Raw genomic sequence first — 15803 nt, 5'->3', positions numbered from 1 at the left:
ATGAGAAACTTTGACATTTGTAGTGACAAAGCTTCAAACAAGAAATATTTAGCTTAGTTTAGCATAAGTACAGGAGAAAGCTGACCTCTCTCTAGCAAAGGAGCCAAGCACATACAAAACCCTAACGACTGAACAGCAGTAAGGTTGGGTATGCATAGGACTCTTTCTGGTTGAATGAATTGACTCTGGGATGTAGAATTGATTGTTTTTCAACAAAGACAAGCTAGCCGTTTTTCTAATGGTACGGCCACACCGATGGCGAATGTGCACCAAGATTACATACAAAGTCAATGCAAAGACGCGTTTAGACGCCGATTCGCCCCGGACGGTGCGTTGGACGCGTTTGGGACGTCAGACGCCTTGACGCTCGAGTTGAAAATGTTGAACTCTCGACGTGAATTCGCATGAAGGCTGTCAGCCAACCAGTGATGATATTCCCCCACGACGTCATTGATTTGATGACGATGGGGGGGGGGAACTGCCACCTGCTCTGACTCCAACCACGCTGGAAGATGGAGGAGAGAATAATCTATGCGGCATGTCATTATCCAGAGTTTTACGATATGACGTGTGTACTCTAGAGAGACCAGCAAAAAAGGAGCAGGCTCGGGTGAAAGTCGCTGAGGAGACAGGTTTTGAAGGTAAGCTCTGTAAATATTCATTTCCAGCTGGATTTGCCTGCACGGGTCATCACTGAGTCCAACTGTGTTTTCCTCAATGGAGTTTTGTCGTAAAAGATGGAAGAGCATCAGGTAACCCTTCCTGATAGAGAGGAGGAAGGAGCGGGGCAGAGCCAGGGAAAAGATGGAAGTTCTCTGGGGTCCTCTCTTTCCTTGACCCCTTCATCATCCCCAGGGAGACCTCCGGGAACATGGGCCACGGGGTCGAGGATGAGGTCACAGGGAAAAGCCAGGCAGGGCAAGTGGAGGTGGATTACCAGGGAGAGGCATCAGGCCTTGATTGTGATCTCCAAGGCTTTCACACACTCTCGTTATGCTTTTGAAACCACAGCTCATTGTTTTTCAGATGCTCTTTTGGGCTCTCAGTCTTTAAATGAGCGGGCTCTCTACTCCGCCAGCACAGTGACGCACGTCAACCCCTCGACTTGTCAAAATAGTCCAGCATCCAGACTCGGGTGTTCACGTGGCGGGTTACAAGCGTGACAAGTTTAAATTTGCAAGTTTGCGTCTGGTGTGGCCGTGGCATAATAGTTTTCTAATTGCTATCATATATTTATCATTTAAAAGGCTAGCTAAACTAATTGGTTTTCTGTAGCTTTTTATTTGCAAACAGGAAAAGGTGTTGTTTTTCTATTGTTATTGATTTGAAAAATTATATTAAAAAAATGTATTTTCAAACATTTATAATATCAAGTTATGTTAGCCACATATTCCACAGCCAGAAAATAAACACTAAGCCTCATATCGAATCTCTTTTGGGCTGTAAACTATGACTCAGTGTCAAAGCACCCAACCTGCTTTGTTGTGCCTCTCACAGTGAAGGAAAGTCTCCAAGGTCTCTGCTTAATGGGTTAAAACATGTGAAACCACCAGTGCCTTTTGAAATGAGGGATTCTTAACCTCAGAGAAGGACATGAAAGGATGAGGTTAACCCTGTCTCATGAAGTTGGGCAAATGAAACAGACCGAGCAGAAAAGTGGAACGCCAATGTGTGTGGGACTCAACAGAAGTGCACGTCTGAGTGCGCTCACTCATCTGTTTCATCCAGCTGAGTGCTCACTGAGGGATCCGCTCAGCTGACTGGTGTAAAAATCCCCAGGTCAGCCCATTCAGAGTCGCATCAACCAAAAAACACGTCCATCTGCTCTGGACTGAACCGATGGCTTAATGTGACTGACATTTCCACAGTTTGAGGATGTTGTGTTGTACTCTGGTGTGACATATACAGCCATTAAAGTTAACTTTTGATGTAGTTTACTGTTCTGACAGGATTACAAACTAAATCAATGAGCAAACTGTGTATTTGAACATTCATAAGATATTTCAATGATTGCAACACGGTCTGTGCTGTTGAGCTGTAGAAAACAAATCCACTGCAGACAAAGAGGACACTTTTTGGTGAAAAATAAGTAGGGCTCCACTATTAGTGTTTTTTGGGTTGTCTCTGTGTGTGTCTGTGCCATGGAGCTGGTTCAGAGCAGAAGGGATGACAAGTGAACATAATCCACTGAAAGCTTGAGGGTGTTCCTGCCTCTGCAATCCACACTCCAAGAGTTTTTATTTATTCTTATCATTTATTTATATCCTCCTTCAGCTGCAAAGCCTGGACCCATGGTCTCCATCTGACTATTCAGCAGCAGTTCTGAGCCTACACTTCAGTGCAGGTCAGGTGAGCTCTAACATTGTACTTAAAGAGGTCTCTGAGTCTGGGTTGACATAAGCCTGTTAACGTTTTATGATTTTATGTTAAATTTATAAATGTTTGTTAACAGAACCAGTGCAGTTATGGCCAAAGACCGCTCATATAACATGTTTTAATACTTCACAGCATTTAGAAAGGACAATTTTTAAATGTTAGATATCAAACCAAGCTTTCATACACATTAAACATAACTGTATGACAAGTGTAAACATTAACAGGAGTGTGAAATTAAAACGTGCTTTGTTGGGACATTCAATAAAGTGATATTTCATGGAATGTTGGGGTAAATGTCTGGTTTCAGTGATCTTCTCCGTGTCAGCTGTGTTCCTTCAAATATTTCTGTTAAACCCAAAACCCGAAACGAAGAAAAAACAGCTTGCTTGGTTATTGCTAAAGTGGCATACATCCAAAAAACTACACTTGTGCCTGAAGCAAATTGCACAAGTGCTTAAGTGCTGTGTTTACGCTCTCACTGACTTAGCCTCCAAAAAAAAAGGTGGGGGAACAGCAGGCATTAGAAAACTGGAAACTGGAGGTGATATTGAAATGAAGTTGTTCTGTATCAAACACTCGAATAAATGCTGAGTCATGTCAGATATGGTTGTCCCTCAGTCTGTTTGATAACATAATAGTACCGTTTTTCTTTGGCACGTAATATGCCAGATAAACAGTTGTCTTTTAACAGGCAACATGAGCTCATCCTACAACAAACATTTCACTGTTTAATATCCGAAGCCTTACCTTGATACCATCCTGCCAGAGATGCTCTCGCTGGAGCCGCTCTGCCTCACTCGCTAGCCTCTGTAAGTCACAAACAAAGAAGCAATCACTCAGAGGAGAATGCATGATGAAATGACACATGGTATAAATCACCACAGGCTTTGCATTTTGTACCACTATAAACTGCCAATCAAATGGATTTCTAAGAGCTAATGTGTTTTAAAACAGCCATAAAATAAGATGGAGAAATATCCACTGAAAATGTTTTCTACCTGAAGCTGAGCTTTCATTAACAAAAATGAATAATACCAGTGGATCTTGACACAGTATAAAATATCTTAATAAGGCAATTTTGAATCCTTAGGCCCTGTCTGGTAAAATCTATCTGCAAGTCAGACTTTGCTTTGTCAGCAGAGTTATTTGACTCCTGAAGGTGAAAGAATCCAAATTGAGCCTGAGTCATCCAGCAGATCTCAATCACGTCTGACACTTTGGAGGAACTTTTGACTATCATACAGAACAATGACTGTGCTTTCTATAAAACTGACAAATAAAATGTTAATTGCCGTCACAAATGATAGTAACCTTTACTTAAAAAAATTCCTGTATGATTTCAAACTCCACTTGCCTCCTTGCCTTACTTCTCAGGAACATTAAAGGCTCAAATAAAGAAGTGATTAGTTGGGCTATAACTCAGCACAGTCAGTGGTGTCAGCGAAGTGTGTTAGGACTTTCAGAAACATGTACTCACATCAAGTGCTTTGCGTTTCTTAGCCAGTAGTTTCTCTATATCTGTGGCCACCCTCTCCACAATCTTCCGAGGCTGATTCTTCACCAGACTGAACCGTCTTCTCTCTTCGTTGTAGATCTAAATTTTTTATGGACAAAGAGAAAACATAAGAGCGTTAACAGCTGCACAGTGATTCGATTAGGTCAATTTCTGCTGACCTCATGTCCGGCTATTGACAATCTGCCACCTTTCACATGTTGCCTTAGCTGACTTGTCAAAAGAACATGTAACCATTAGTGCAGTCATCTTGTTCAGATGTTTGAAAACAGACATTTTCAGATCCGTAGGAGAAAATACTAATTTCTTCTCTTATGTATTTTTTTTTACAAGTATTCACAAAGTTTTACACCAAGTCTTCATTTTCAGAGGACGCAGAGAGTAAAGGTCTCCTCTGGGATGTTTGTGCTTCATATAAATCTAAATAGGCAGATCCTTCAATACAATCTACTCACTTCAAATGTCTTTTGTCTCCAACAGAGGTTTCCTGCATTAAAACATAACCTGTGTTATGATTGGTTACACGCAGAGCCATAGTTTTGATAACAGCCAAACACTGTGGAAAAGAGAAAAGGTTTTACTGCAAATGAATATCCGCTCCAAATATCTGTTATCAGCCTCCTTGATTACTAGTAAAGGGTATCGTATCGGCCCTGATAAAACTATACTGGTGTATCTGTAGTTTAAGGGAGCATCAGGTGGTCGCTTAACATACCAATCCCAACTCTCCTTAGATGATGCCTCTTCAGTGTTTAGTTTGTACGCTCTGGCCACTGTAGAAACTATTCTACGGAAGGGAATAGAGTTACAAAGGGGAGGAAAATTTCAGATTAATTCTCATGGGAGTTTTAAGGGCTTTGTTGCCATGAACTTAAATTAATTCTATATTTAAAAAAAAAACATTTTGGCTCAGAGTTTTTCCTTACGTTTTGACTTGTTTTTAACCTGAATAAGATTTTCAGAACCGAAAATTGAATGCAAACTCTACTGTGTAACATGAACCATGTGCAAACAATTCCAAGCACATTTAATCTTCATAAATCACTACTTCACCAGCTGCAATTTCCACTGAGACCACATTTCTGGATTTGGATACTAGGGGTCTTGTCAAGGAAAGTTTTGATGAAAGCACTGAGGTAAATTTATTTAATGGCATGGTTTAACTTTCGCTAATAAACACATATACACAAGTTAAACTAAAAAATGCTCTTCAAATTTTTAAATAATTTTTAGTGGCTAGCTACAACAAATATTTATGCCTATATTCATGAGAGTTAGACTTGGGAAAAATTACCTCAAAATTAATTTATAATGTCATTCAAAAATATTGCATTAGAAATGTTACCTCTTATTTTGGGGTCAAACGTTGTATACACTGATGAAAATAGTTATGGGTACTTCATTTCTGCCAATCTGTCGCTAGATCTACTAAAAAGGTGTCCTGGTCCTTTAAGGTGAACAATGAAATCTGTGATTTCCATGACATGACAGACTTTCTTCATGTCCTCAGAAGCAAAAACAATTCAGAGAGAAATACATATCACAGACAGGCAGATAGGACTAGAGCTGAGCTGCAATCTGCAAACAAAAACCCAAACAAACAAGATCAGGTGTTTCACGGGAGGTTTGGCATCTGTTGGAATAAAACAGTGTATTTTTCCACATGCTCACAACAAGTCTGTCTACAAGCTCAAGTACAAAGAGAAAATGTCATGGCCTCACCTCTCACAGCTGGGAACCTTTTGTTTTATGATTTACTCTCACTGCGTAAACAATCCAGCTGTATATTATTGCAAGCAGACACGATGGCCGCTGGGAGTTCAAGAGGTTCTTAATCATCAGATACATGTGGGCCAAGGTACCTGCAGTATTTGATATGAGCTTGCTATCTGGTGGTGTTTTTTTCAGGACATCACCCTCTTCTTCGAGAAAGGATGACGACGAGACAGGAAGGAGTCAGTGACCTAGAGGAATACATTTTTCTAACCTGTAATATAGAGCCTGCTGAATGACAGCCCTTGCTCTATAGTTTACCCTCTGAAGCGGACCTCATGACATCCCTCCAGTTGTTTTTCTGACCTAGTGCTTAATTGTCATGCAGTAGAGAACAGGATGTTTCTGTGTTGTGTCTGAGGAGTACTGGGTTCAGTGTGGAATAAATCCAGCTGTGAGATGTATGACTGGTGATGAATGTGAAGAAAAAATTAGTAATCTACAAAAAGTAGACACCCAAAAAATTCCTTTGTCAACATATACCTCATGGATTCCAACGAGAGTCGGTAAAGACTACCAGTTTTCTGAGGAAAAGAACAACATTGACATTTCACCCTTGTAGTGCCACCATGTGGCTGACACTTGTGGTTTTAAAAAAGCAGTCTTAATAGGAAGTGGATGGATTATGATGAATTTCAGCAGGGATGTCTAAAAACCCTTCTGAGACAAACTGTAAGCACTTTGGTGACTACAAAGCTCACCACCTAGTGACATCATCAGGTTAAAAAAGGAGCTAATCCAGGTAAGCCACTGCTTTAATGAAATGACATTTAATCATCTCGCCTTTAAAAAAACACATATTCCCCCAGTATGGTTACACTCAGGCGAGCCACTAAGTTTCCTGTTTTCTGCTTTGTTGTTGCTGTCAAGAATAAAGCTCCCAAACATTCAGCCCGACCACCTCCCAAGCATCTATATCTGCTTATAAAGACACATCTCCAGGGAGTGAGACCAAAACAATGTTCTGCTGCGACAACAAGCATTTTAAAGCATTAGAGCATGAGTCTTCTTACCGTATTGTCTTTAACTAATGAATTGGTCAGTAATCACTCAAATAAAACCAAAACAGCTTCCATGTGATAACAAATTTGCTTTTCTCCAAAGTTAGGTGTAGAGGACGGCTTTCAGAGGTGAAGTTTGGCAACAGCTCAAGTCATTAAAATTAAAACAGCTAAGTTAGCTTTTCTTCCTATTCCTAAAACACTGATGTGTTACTTATTATTTTACATGGTGACACTGGTCTCTCTGCAGAGAAACTATGACACAGCTGGTTAAGCGGTATTGTGATCATGCGTAAGCAGCATATGGCATTACCAAAAGCCTTATATAATGCTTTTATATTCACCATGAACTGACATTATATTGGCATTGTGCAAGCCCAAAACACAGCTGCCAACACAGCTGTAAGTCTTTATTTTTATAAGTAGTTAAAGTGTGACTTGAATGGTTTCCTATGTTTTTGAATCCTTAAATAGATTGAATTGTAAGCTGATTTTGCAAAGATTTGTTTTTAAAGAGAAAAACAGCACCACCATGAAATAAAAAGGTCTGTCTAATGATGGTAATGATTGGGAACAGGGTCTTAAAATGTATAATCTATTTTTTTTTTTAATCAGTTGAAGGTTAAAATGAGGTTTCACGAGAACTACACGTTTGAAGATGAGGGAAACTACACAGAGCTTTGCACCCAGAGCAGAGCCATGTCCTGATCAGATCCAGAGTGTTTCAGGAGGATGGGGGGATTAATGTGGAGGGGATGAATAAGTGAGTCTCACATGAAGGCATGTGTGTAGGCTGCAGGCTGACCATCTGCTCTGCTGTGACACAAACAGAGAGGACACGAGCGGCTGCTCTCTGCTGAGGGAACGCCCCCACATGCCCGAACAGCGCAGGCCTCTCTTGCCCCCTACAGATGATCTTTGGTCCTGTTTTTCTGGCATTTACCTTTTCAGGGACAACCCTTTAACACAAGCCACCTGTTACAGCCAGGATGCTCCACGGTTCTGATAATATTTTGAGAATGAGAGGTCAATGATGAGGCTGTCAGATAAGTCTGATATCCAGGTTCACAGAACCAGAAAGAAAGAAAGAAGAAAGAAAACAGAAACTGAATATAATACCTGTAAGTTTGTTTAAATCAGTATATAATTACCTGAATATCAAAAAGTGTTTAATAAACACAAACAAATTTAAACATATGATTTGAATAAATAGCTTCCATGGGTAACATCTTCTTTTTGAAGTGTGAGTCAAGGTCACCAGGTTATTGTGCAACGCCAGAAATCCTACAGCTTATTCAAGAGTCCCCTATCTGTTTGACCTGGCCCTCCAAGCAAAACTAAACCTCCTCTGTAAGAAGAGGGTGGTGACTGGTGAGGGTCTTCAAGGATGGGTTCTGCCCTCTGACTGGACCAAAAAGATTCATTCAAATCAAACAGGGGGGAAGAAGTGAATGGTTGTTGCTGTGCCAGGTTTTTGATGCTAAAAATCTCAGCTAAAATAGGATCAGTAGCTTACTTATGATGCATCACAGCAGCTTCATGTCCTCACAGGCCGTTGTTACTTCACAAACCAATGAAGTGAGCAAGAGAGAATGTCAACACAGAATCAGGCTGGATATTACTGAATTATCTCATTTTTAAACCTTGTACCTTTAAATAAAAAAAAAAATCATCTTATCAATCTTCTAACTGAATTCAGTTGATCTGTATCATTAGTTCATCTTCACAAATATGGATTCTATTTCACATAACAACCAGCTCACTATACATTATTATAAGACACAGGAACCTCTTTAAAAAGTTCTGTGAACTTTAAGTAATTCACTGGTTCTGATTTACTGAGGCTACTCTTAGAAATAGTTGCTTTAAAGTATCTGGGAAAACTAAGACACTGTTTTTCATCACCAGGTTTCTCAGTTGCAAGGTCAAGCAGTTTAAAATCTAGACCGACTTGCACAAAGTAAAGGCATTACATGATTGTCTTATGAAAGATATGAATTAGTATTCACAGATGTAGGTGTTCTTAAACTCATAACTTCAGGAAACGTAATACCACATAGTCTAAATGTAAGCACTGTAGGCGTGTGTTCAGGTGTCTGTAAGGCTTTGTGGGAGGTGTACAATGTGTGCTAGATTGATAATTACAGCAAACACTACAAAAAGTGTTCAAAAAACTTTGCGAGACATCCAAAAACCAGAGTATATGATCTGGAAACATATAAAAAAAAAAAGCTATTAGAGAGAGAAAAAAATCATGTTCAGGACTTTAACAGCTTCAGATAATCAAGACATTTCCTCCCCTATGCACAGCTACTTAGCTTTAGCTGCAAAACTTAATGGGTTGAAAGCTTTTTTGCACACTAAGCTCTCTGCTCTGTGTATCCTTTTTTTGTTGAATTAATGCAGTGCTCTGATGGGTAAAACATTTATACTATAAAAAGGAGGGAGAGAGTGACACACTCACCCCTTTCAACTGCTGAGCTCCAGTGATGTGCTGAAACACCCTGTCAATCTCCTGCTCGATGCGCCGGGCCCAGTGCATTATCCTGTGGAGAGACATCAGAGGCTGACTGTCACACAGCACAAACAAATGCAAAAGATACGCGTGTGTGTGTGTGAGAGAGAGAGTGTGTGAGAAGCAATGATGATGCAACACTACCACTGTCTATTTACAGTCTGTGCATGGATTAAAACAATTATAAAGAGATGCTTCAATTTGAAATAAGCAAAACACATTATCCTGAACATACTACACAACTTTAAAGGCTCCATCTTTTGTCTTTTAGGGTTTTGTTCAAAGATGTACGTACAGTGTGCGACAAACACAATTCAAAGCCAAACAGTTTCTCATTCAAAGCAGAGTAAAGTAAAACACACGATGAATTTGCAGACCAAGAAATAAAGATGGCCATGTCTGAATTAGTCAATCATCTACTACCTCTTTTCCATACAAAACAGCATTAATCTACAGCAGTTTAGTGTCATTCAGTGTGTCAACATTGCATGAATTTTTCACTGAATGCAAATCTGGACAGCAAAGAAGCAACAGACAACACCTGAGGGAGAGAAAGCCTGTGAATATGAGTAAAGCCAGGTAATCAGCTTTGTACACTCATCATCATAATTCTGTGTAAGGTTATTTCCAAAGCAAAGACTATAACACAGATCTCAACAGCATTATTCCATAAGTATATAAATAGCTCTTAAACCTCCTGTGGCTGCCAGGATCACTTGATGCAAATAGAATTTCTTGCAGAGCATCAAAAATGGAGAAAACTAATGAGGCAGGAGAAACAAAACATCCACCGTGTGGTAGGAGTCAAGAGCTGGAATAAAAGGGCAATTTAATGCAGCAGGGGTTTTTACATGTGACCCAAGAGCTGCGCTATTTAACAGCATCTAGGCTTTTCTATTTTAAGTTTCAAATGTTTTACATTGAAACAGTTGAATTGATGTTTTTGTGGAGCAGCTTTTCTAATTGCAGCTTGTGTCTAAGGGCTGTGCTTATTTTGTGTTTTGAAGCTGCTCTTCAATCAGTAAGATGTATTCAGAGACTGCAGTCACATGTAGATTCTTTTTTTTTTTTTTGTAAATTTTTTTTGTATTCAACAATATATGACCAACTCTAAAACAGCCAACATTCAGTGGTCACTTCTTAATATCTTGGTTTCTTTCTTTCTTTTCTTTTCTTTTTTCTACTTAAAGGTTTAGCCCAAATTAGAACCAATTTAAAGTCTCCCATGCTGTTAGACATGTTGATACTAAATGTTTTCTATTTTGTATGAAAATGTATATTTGCAGTGCTTTCAATGGCAGCAATTTTAGTGCAAGCAAGGCACTACTGCTTGGTACCTTTAGAAATTCGTATGTGAAATAAGCTAGTTCATAGCAGCATGCGTGGAGTTTCATTCACATTCTCTTATGGAGCATTACTGTCATCATTTTAAAGGGGCTATCTGGAAAAGTTTGTGTTATTACAGTTTGAAGACTCCATTTCTCATGAGCACTTGTACCTGCTGTCATGAGAATGTGGCTCTTACTAAGCCATGCGTTTGTTTTGAAGCAAATGAAAGGAAAGCGGATTGTCTTTTAAACACCACTTTTTTTTGTAAAAGACAACTTTTTACCAGATACAAAGCAATGAGATAATTTATATATGATAATAATATATGTTGCTAGTCATGAAGCGCTATTGTTTGAAATGTAACAACAGGCAAACTTTGTAAACTCAGTTTGTGCGTAGTTTAGTACCAGGCTATATTTAGCACTACTCACAGCCCAGTGCTCTGAGACGCATCTGTAACATGAAATGTTAGTGCACCCTGGTTATGTCCTGTCAGTGCTTATCTACCAACTTCAACCTCATGAAGCAGAACTAAAACAACCTCGCTCTTCGTTTGAGTGATAGACTCTCAAGTTTGAACAGACCACTGCAGAATAACTACTGCATGTGGGTTGAATTCACATTATCACTAACTTTAGCTGAGTGTTTCAGCCTTTAGCCAGTGCTCTGCCACTCTCCTATATATCTCCCTTTGGCTCTTCTGTCCTTTTCTTTTTAACAGTTCAGCTCCAGTGTTAAACATTACATTACAGAGAAAAACACACATCTGTCTTCTCACAGCTAAGCTCTGTTGGTCAGTGTGGTGTTGTCATGACACTGACTCCTTCGTGCTGTAAATCAATATGGCCCTGGAGCACTTAGAAATAACCTATTTTTGGCACTGATAATCCAATTTTTAATCCCAAATTACAATCAGGTATATAGCTAGAAGTGAGATTTTTAAAGATCACTTAGAAACTCCTCACAGGTACTTTGAGTTATCTTTGTTGCACCCTGTCCACAGTCTTCTGGGTGATAAAAATATCTGGTTAGCTGCTACATGCTCAGCTGTGACAAGCTAACTGCTAACTGTGACCATGCTGTTAAGCTAAAAGCTCACAATGGGGAAGGAGAGGTGAAGCTTGAAATTAAATCCTGTAAAATCACAGATGCAGATTAAGCAAAAAAGTGCCTTTTAATTTGTTAAGTTTTAACTCCTCCAGACCCGCAAATCTACACCTGTAGCATGTGCATATTTTTGCTGAGAGTAGAGGGGAGAAGACAAGGACAACATATTACCAAAACTATGCTTGCCATTTAAAGTTACAGTGACTAAACAAATGATAAAACCCCAAGGTTATAGTATGATTAAAGTTGGAAGGTGTTTCTTCAACCTGTTATTGATTTTATAACTCATCTAATGCCAACAATGGGGATCTGTCAGTTTTAGATGTTCTTCTTTACATATAACCACAATGATTTTGGTTGTGTTGTAAATTTCACAAGAAATGACTATATTCACAAGAACTCCCAAATCCCTGATTCCCAAAAAATACTTTAAATATTTATGTCTTAACAATATTCCAGTGTATTTAAGTCACTACAGCTTTATCTTTGTTAAATGTCAACTCCAACACAGAACTCACATCAACACTTGGCTGCACCCCAAAAATGCCTAAATCACCAACCAGCAGAACTGTATGAACTCGTGTGATTTCAGCAGATAAGTCCCTCGCAGCCCACACACACACAACATCCTGGCAATGAGTACAAGGAACTGAGGATGCATATTCAATAAAGGTCTTCTATTACAAGGAGAAGATGTAGAAAAAGAAGAAGATGAAAAGCTGAGTCTATTCATAGATGAATCATGTCCTGAAAATGAAACTAGCTCTATTACTTACAAATGAGGATCCTCTCTTAATGGTCAGTTCTATTTCATTATTCCAGCCTGCAAGATGTGGTTTTTCAACACTGAATGTCTATTTTACCCATCCACTAGTCCATCCCTTCTATCTTTTCACGGATGTTACTCGAATGCAGGTTGAACAAAACCTCCGACGTCACGAAGCCAGGATAACAGCGGTATTATAGGCAGTCAAATTTTTTCAACTGATCAGCTACTTACTTAATTTAGACTGGCCTATTAGTGTATTTCCACATCATGGGGGTCGCTGGTCTCCAGCACCACTATTTTAGGGGTCACAGGATGAAAAGTTTGGGAACCCCTTAACAGATTCTGTCATGTATCACTTCAGGTCACATGTGACCTGGGGGATCACATTCCTAACTCTGTTTTTTTTAATTATTTTTAGCACATAAAAATAGAAAAGACAGACATCCAGCAGACAGGAGGTATAAAAAAAAACCCAGGAGGAGTTTTCAGAGACCAACTGTTTTCTTGAAATGTCAAGAAAACAGAAACTTTCAGTTGAAGGTTCCCTCTTGTTTTGATAAGACAGCTATTTTTACCCAGAACCAGAAAACTGCCAAGAACCATACTGCTGCCATGTCTGCAAAGCTTCAAGATTTTATTACAGCCTTCACTTAGTAAACATCCCAGAGAAGCGCTCTTTCTCCTAAAAATCTTGAGTTCAACACATAATTGGAGGTCAGTGAGGAAAATGAACAGAGGGGGCTACATGTAAACTAAAATATGCCTTGGCTCTTGTCAAATTCTAATGACTAATTCTATAGGTTTATCCCACAGAATAAAAAGAAAAAAACCAAAACTTCCCTTTAAAATAACACTGAGATGGTGAGTGAATAAACAATAAATGCTGTGAAGGATTTCTTCTGGAAGAGATTGACTAAAGTTTTAAAATGCAAGAGACACCGTTCACAAAAACAGGTCAAAAGCAAAGCAGCACAGGATGATATCCGGAAAAAAACCCTGAGCTTTTACATCCCCTAATGAAACTCTGTAGCATCTTTCATCAGTTTCTGTGCTCTCTGCTTGCTAAATGCCCCGTCTTTCAAACTTGACAGCTCTGGGTTTGTCATGCAGGCCATGTATCAAAGGCTGGAGCTCAAGTCAAGAAAAACCCTCATGACATCTCTATGCCATCGCCAAGGTTCTTTCTCACACTCCGGAAAGCTCCTTTCAGAGCCACAGAGAATATAACACTGCTGTTTTCACTGCATGGCTGAGCTGGAGCCTGCCCTAATAAAACCAAAGGTCTCAAGTTAAGGTTCACAGGAATGAGACAGGAACATTATTCACACAGAAGGTTGTATTTGTAACCTTATAGGCTATTTTCTATGTCCAGGTCAAACTAGTGGAAACAGAAGCAGAGGATGTACAAAGTGTTCACTTAAACCGATCAGTCTGTCATGTCTATGTGCTGCTTTGCTTTTAGCATTGTTTTGAACAGGCAGGCTGCTGTTTTCTGTGTAAACATGTCAACATGCAGCATTTACAGAGTGCAATATCACTGGGACTTATTGTTTTTGTGTCATGTCTTTATTTAGATTAATAGAGCCCAGCGTAGCCATGGTGCTAAGATTTGCACATTAAGTCCTGAATGGTGGTAGATTTGAAACCAGATAAGAAAGATGGATCATTCTTTTTGCTCAAACAATCTGGAGATTAATACTTTCATGTTGTGTGTTTTCCACTAATGTCTTTGCAGAGATTTGGTATAAAGCGTAATTTTTGGGGGGGCATTTACATTTTTAAGGGTTATAGCCAAGAAATTTCCATATTTAGAAAAACATGTAAATTTTCTTTTCCTTTTTTATTTATTTTTTTTTTTTTTTGGGGGGGGGGGGTTGCACTTTTCTTATTTAGTTAGTCTATACATAAGTCTATAAAGAGTTGTTGATGTAAAGCAATAATGCAAACTATGACACTACTGCTTACAAAAATGTAAAGATATGCTCTGGTAGACTTGGTATGGTAGATCATAAAGGTTATACAATATGGCGTCTCAGTACACTACCCAAAACCATGGATATAAGCTGCCTTGAATGAAGTCAGTACTAACTAAACTATAGTTTTCAGTAAAGATGTTAAAGCCTACCTCCTCAATTATGACTGAAGGAACTTGGGTTAAGTTTGAAAATTGAAATTTACATAAAAACAGTATTACATCTTTGAAGAGGAGAAGTTCTAGACAGTGATTTGATTTCAAGAAGAGGGAATACGATGTCTTCATTGACAGCTCTGTTGACAAATGATGCCAGTTCCTTCAGCATCCTTTTTGGGATTAGCAGAGTAGAAGAGGGACAGGAAGAGATAATGTAACCAAACATAAGCACAAGAGTCATTTCACTTTCCATAGACTTCAAATTAAGGCTGAATAATTTGGGAAAATAATCTAATTGCGATTTTTTAGACCAATATTGTGATTGCGATTTAGCATGCAATTTTGGGGGGGGGGGGTTTATCTTCTGCATTATTCACTAAACACAAGCAATAAATCATTCTGTGGTATGACCATTACGACAAAGGATACTGTAACATATAAACAATTTTGTCCTGTAGGCCAGGTCTACAGTCCTACATGTTATAATGAGATGAGATGAATTGATGCCTGAATTGAGACAAAAAATGTGTCTCAATTTAACTATTACAATCACAGTAGAATATTGACTGACTGATTAAGTTCAAGCCTACGTAGACGTGTATTGTAATCATCATTAATCCCCTACAACCAGAGAAAGAAACAAAGTACTGCAATAATATAAAAAATTAATGAATCTCACCCTAAATAAAGTGCAGAAATCTAAAAAAAACTAATCTCTGGCTCAACCACTGAAATATGTCAACATATGAAATACACGTTTTTATAAAATGAAATGTAAAAAAACTGAGTGAACTTTAATGTTAAACGTATAAAAATCTCACCGATCTCTCATCAGTAACAAAACACAAACTGAAGTGCAGAAATATAAATAAAAATAGTTTTGGCTCAACCACTGAAATATGACACTTTAAAACTTTTTTTTTAGTTGCAGCTTTTGCAATTTGGAAATTGCATTCTATTACATTGTGATGTCGGTTTAAATTCGATTAATTGTTCAGCCCTACTACAAATCAAAGAAAGGATTGAGAAGACTTCCTGATTTTTGTAGTGCTGCATAGCATTAACATCACACAGGAGGGGGTGGTGTTTTATAACCTATTAGCACACTGTGATTGATTAATTCTAAATCCTGGAACATACATAAAAACAAATCAAACATATGATGACACATATGGACTGACGTAATATCTTCTCATCCCCTTTGAAAATCTTAAGCTGTGGGGCAGCCCTGAATCTGCAGAAACTTTACTAACACTTCATTCCTCAATTATACCACTATCATTTCATTT

General features: G+C 38.7%; 1 protein-coding gene across 1 annotated transcript in view; it reads right to left on the bottom strand.

Moving 5' to 3' along the window:
* The window catches only part of LOC141802091 (voltage-dependent calcium channel subunit alpha-2/delta-2-like), a 43993-nt gene that overhangs the window by 21553 nt on the left and 6637 nt on the right, over positions 1-15803 (bottom strand). The window contains exons 2-4 of the mRNA XM_074685545.1: positions 9128-9209; positions 3854-3970; positions 3124-3183 (exon numbers count right to left, since the gene is read on the bottom strand). Of these exons, the coding sequence (XP_074541646.1) occupies positions 3124-3183; positions 3854-3970; positions 9128-9209 (259 nt within the window). The remainder of the gene's footprint in view (positions 1-3123; positions 3184-3853; positions 3971-9127; positions 9210-15803) is intronic.

The sequence above is a fragment of the Halichoeres trimaculatus genome, unplaced genomic scaffold (assembly GCF_033239565.1).
Source record: "Halichoeres trimaculatus isolate MK-OKI-2021-1 unplaced genomic scaffold, fHalTri1.1 fHalTri1_scaffold_1, whole genome shotgun sequence".
In the NCBI taxonomy this organism is placed as follows: Eukaryota; Metazoa; Chordata; class Actinopteri; order Labriformes; family Labridae; genus Halichoeres; species Halichoeres trimaculatus.
The sequence above is the reverse complement of the archived record's forward strand: the minus strand, read 5'-3'. Positions and strand labels throughout refer to the sequence as shown.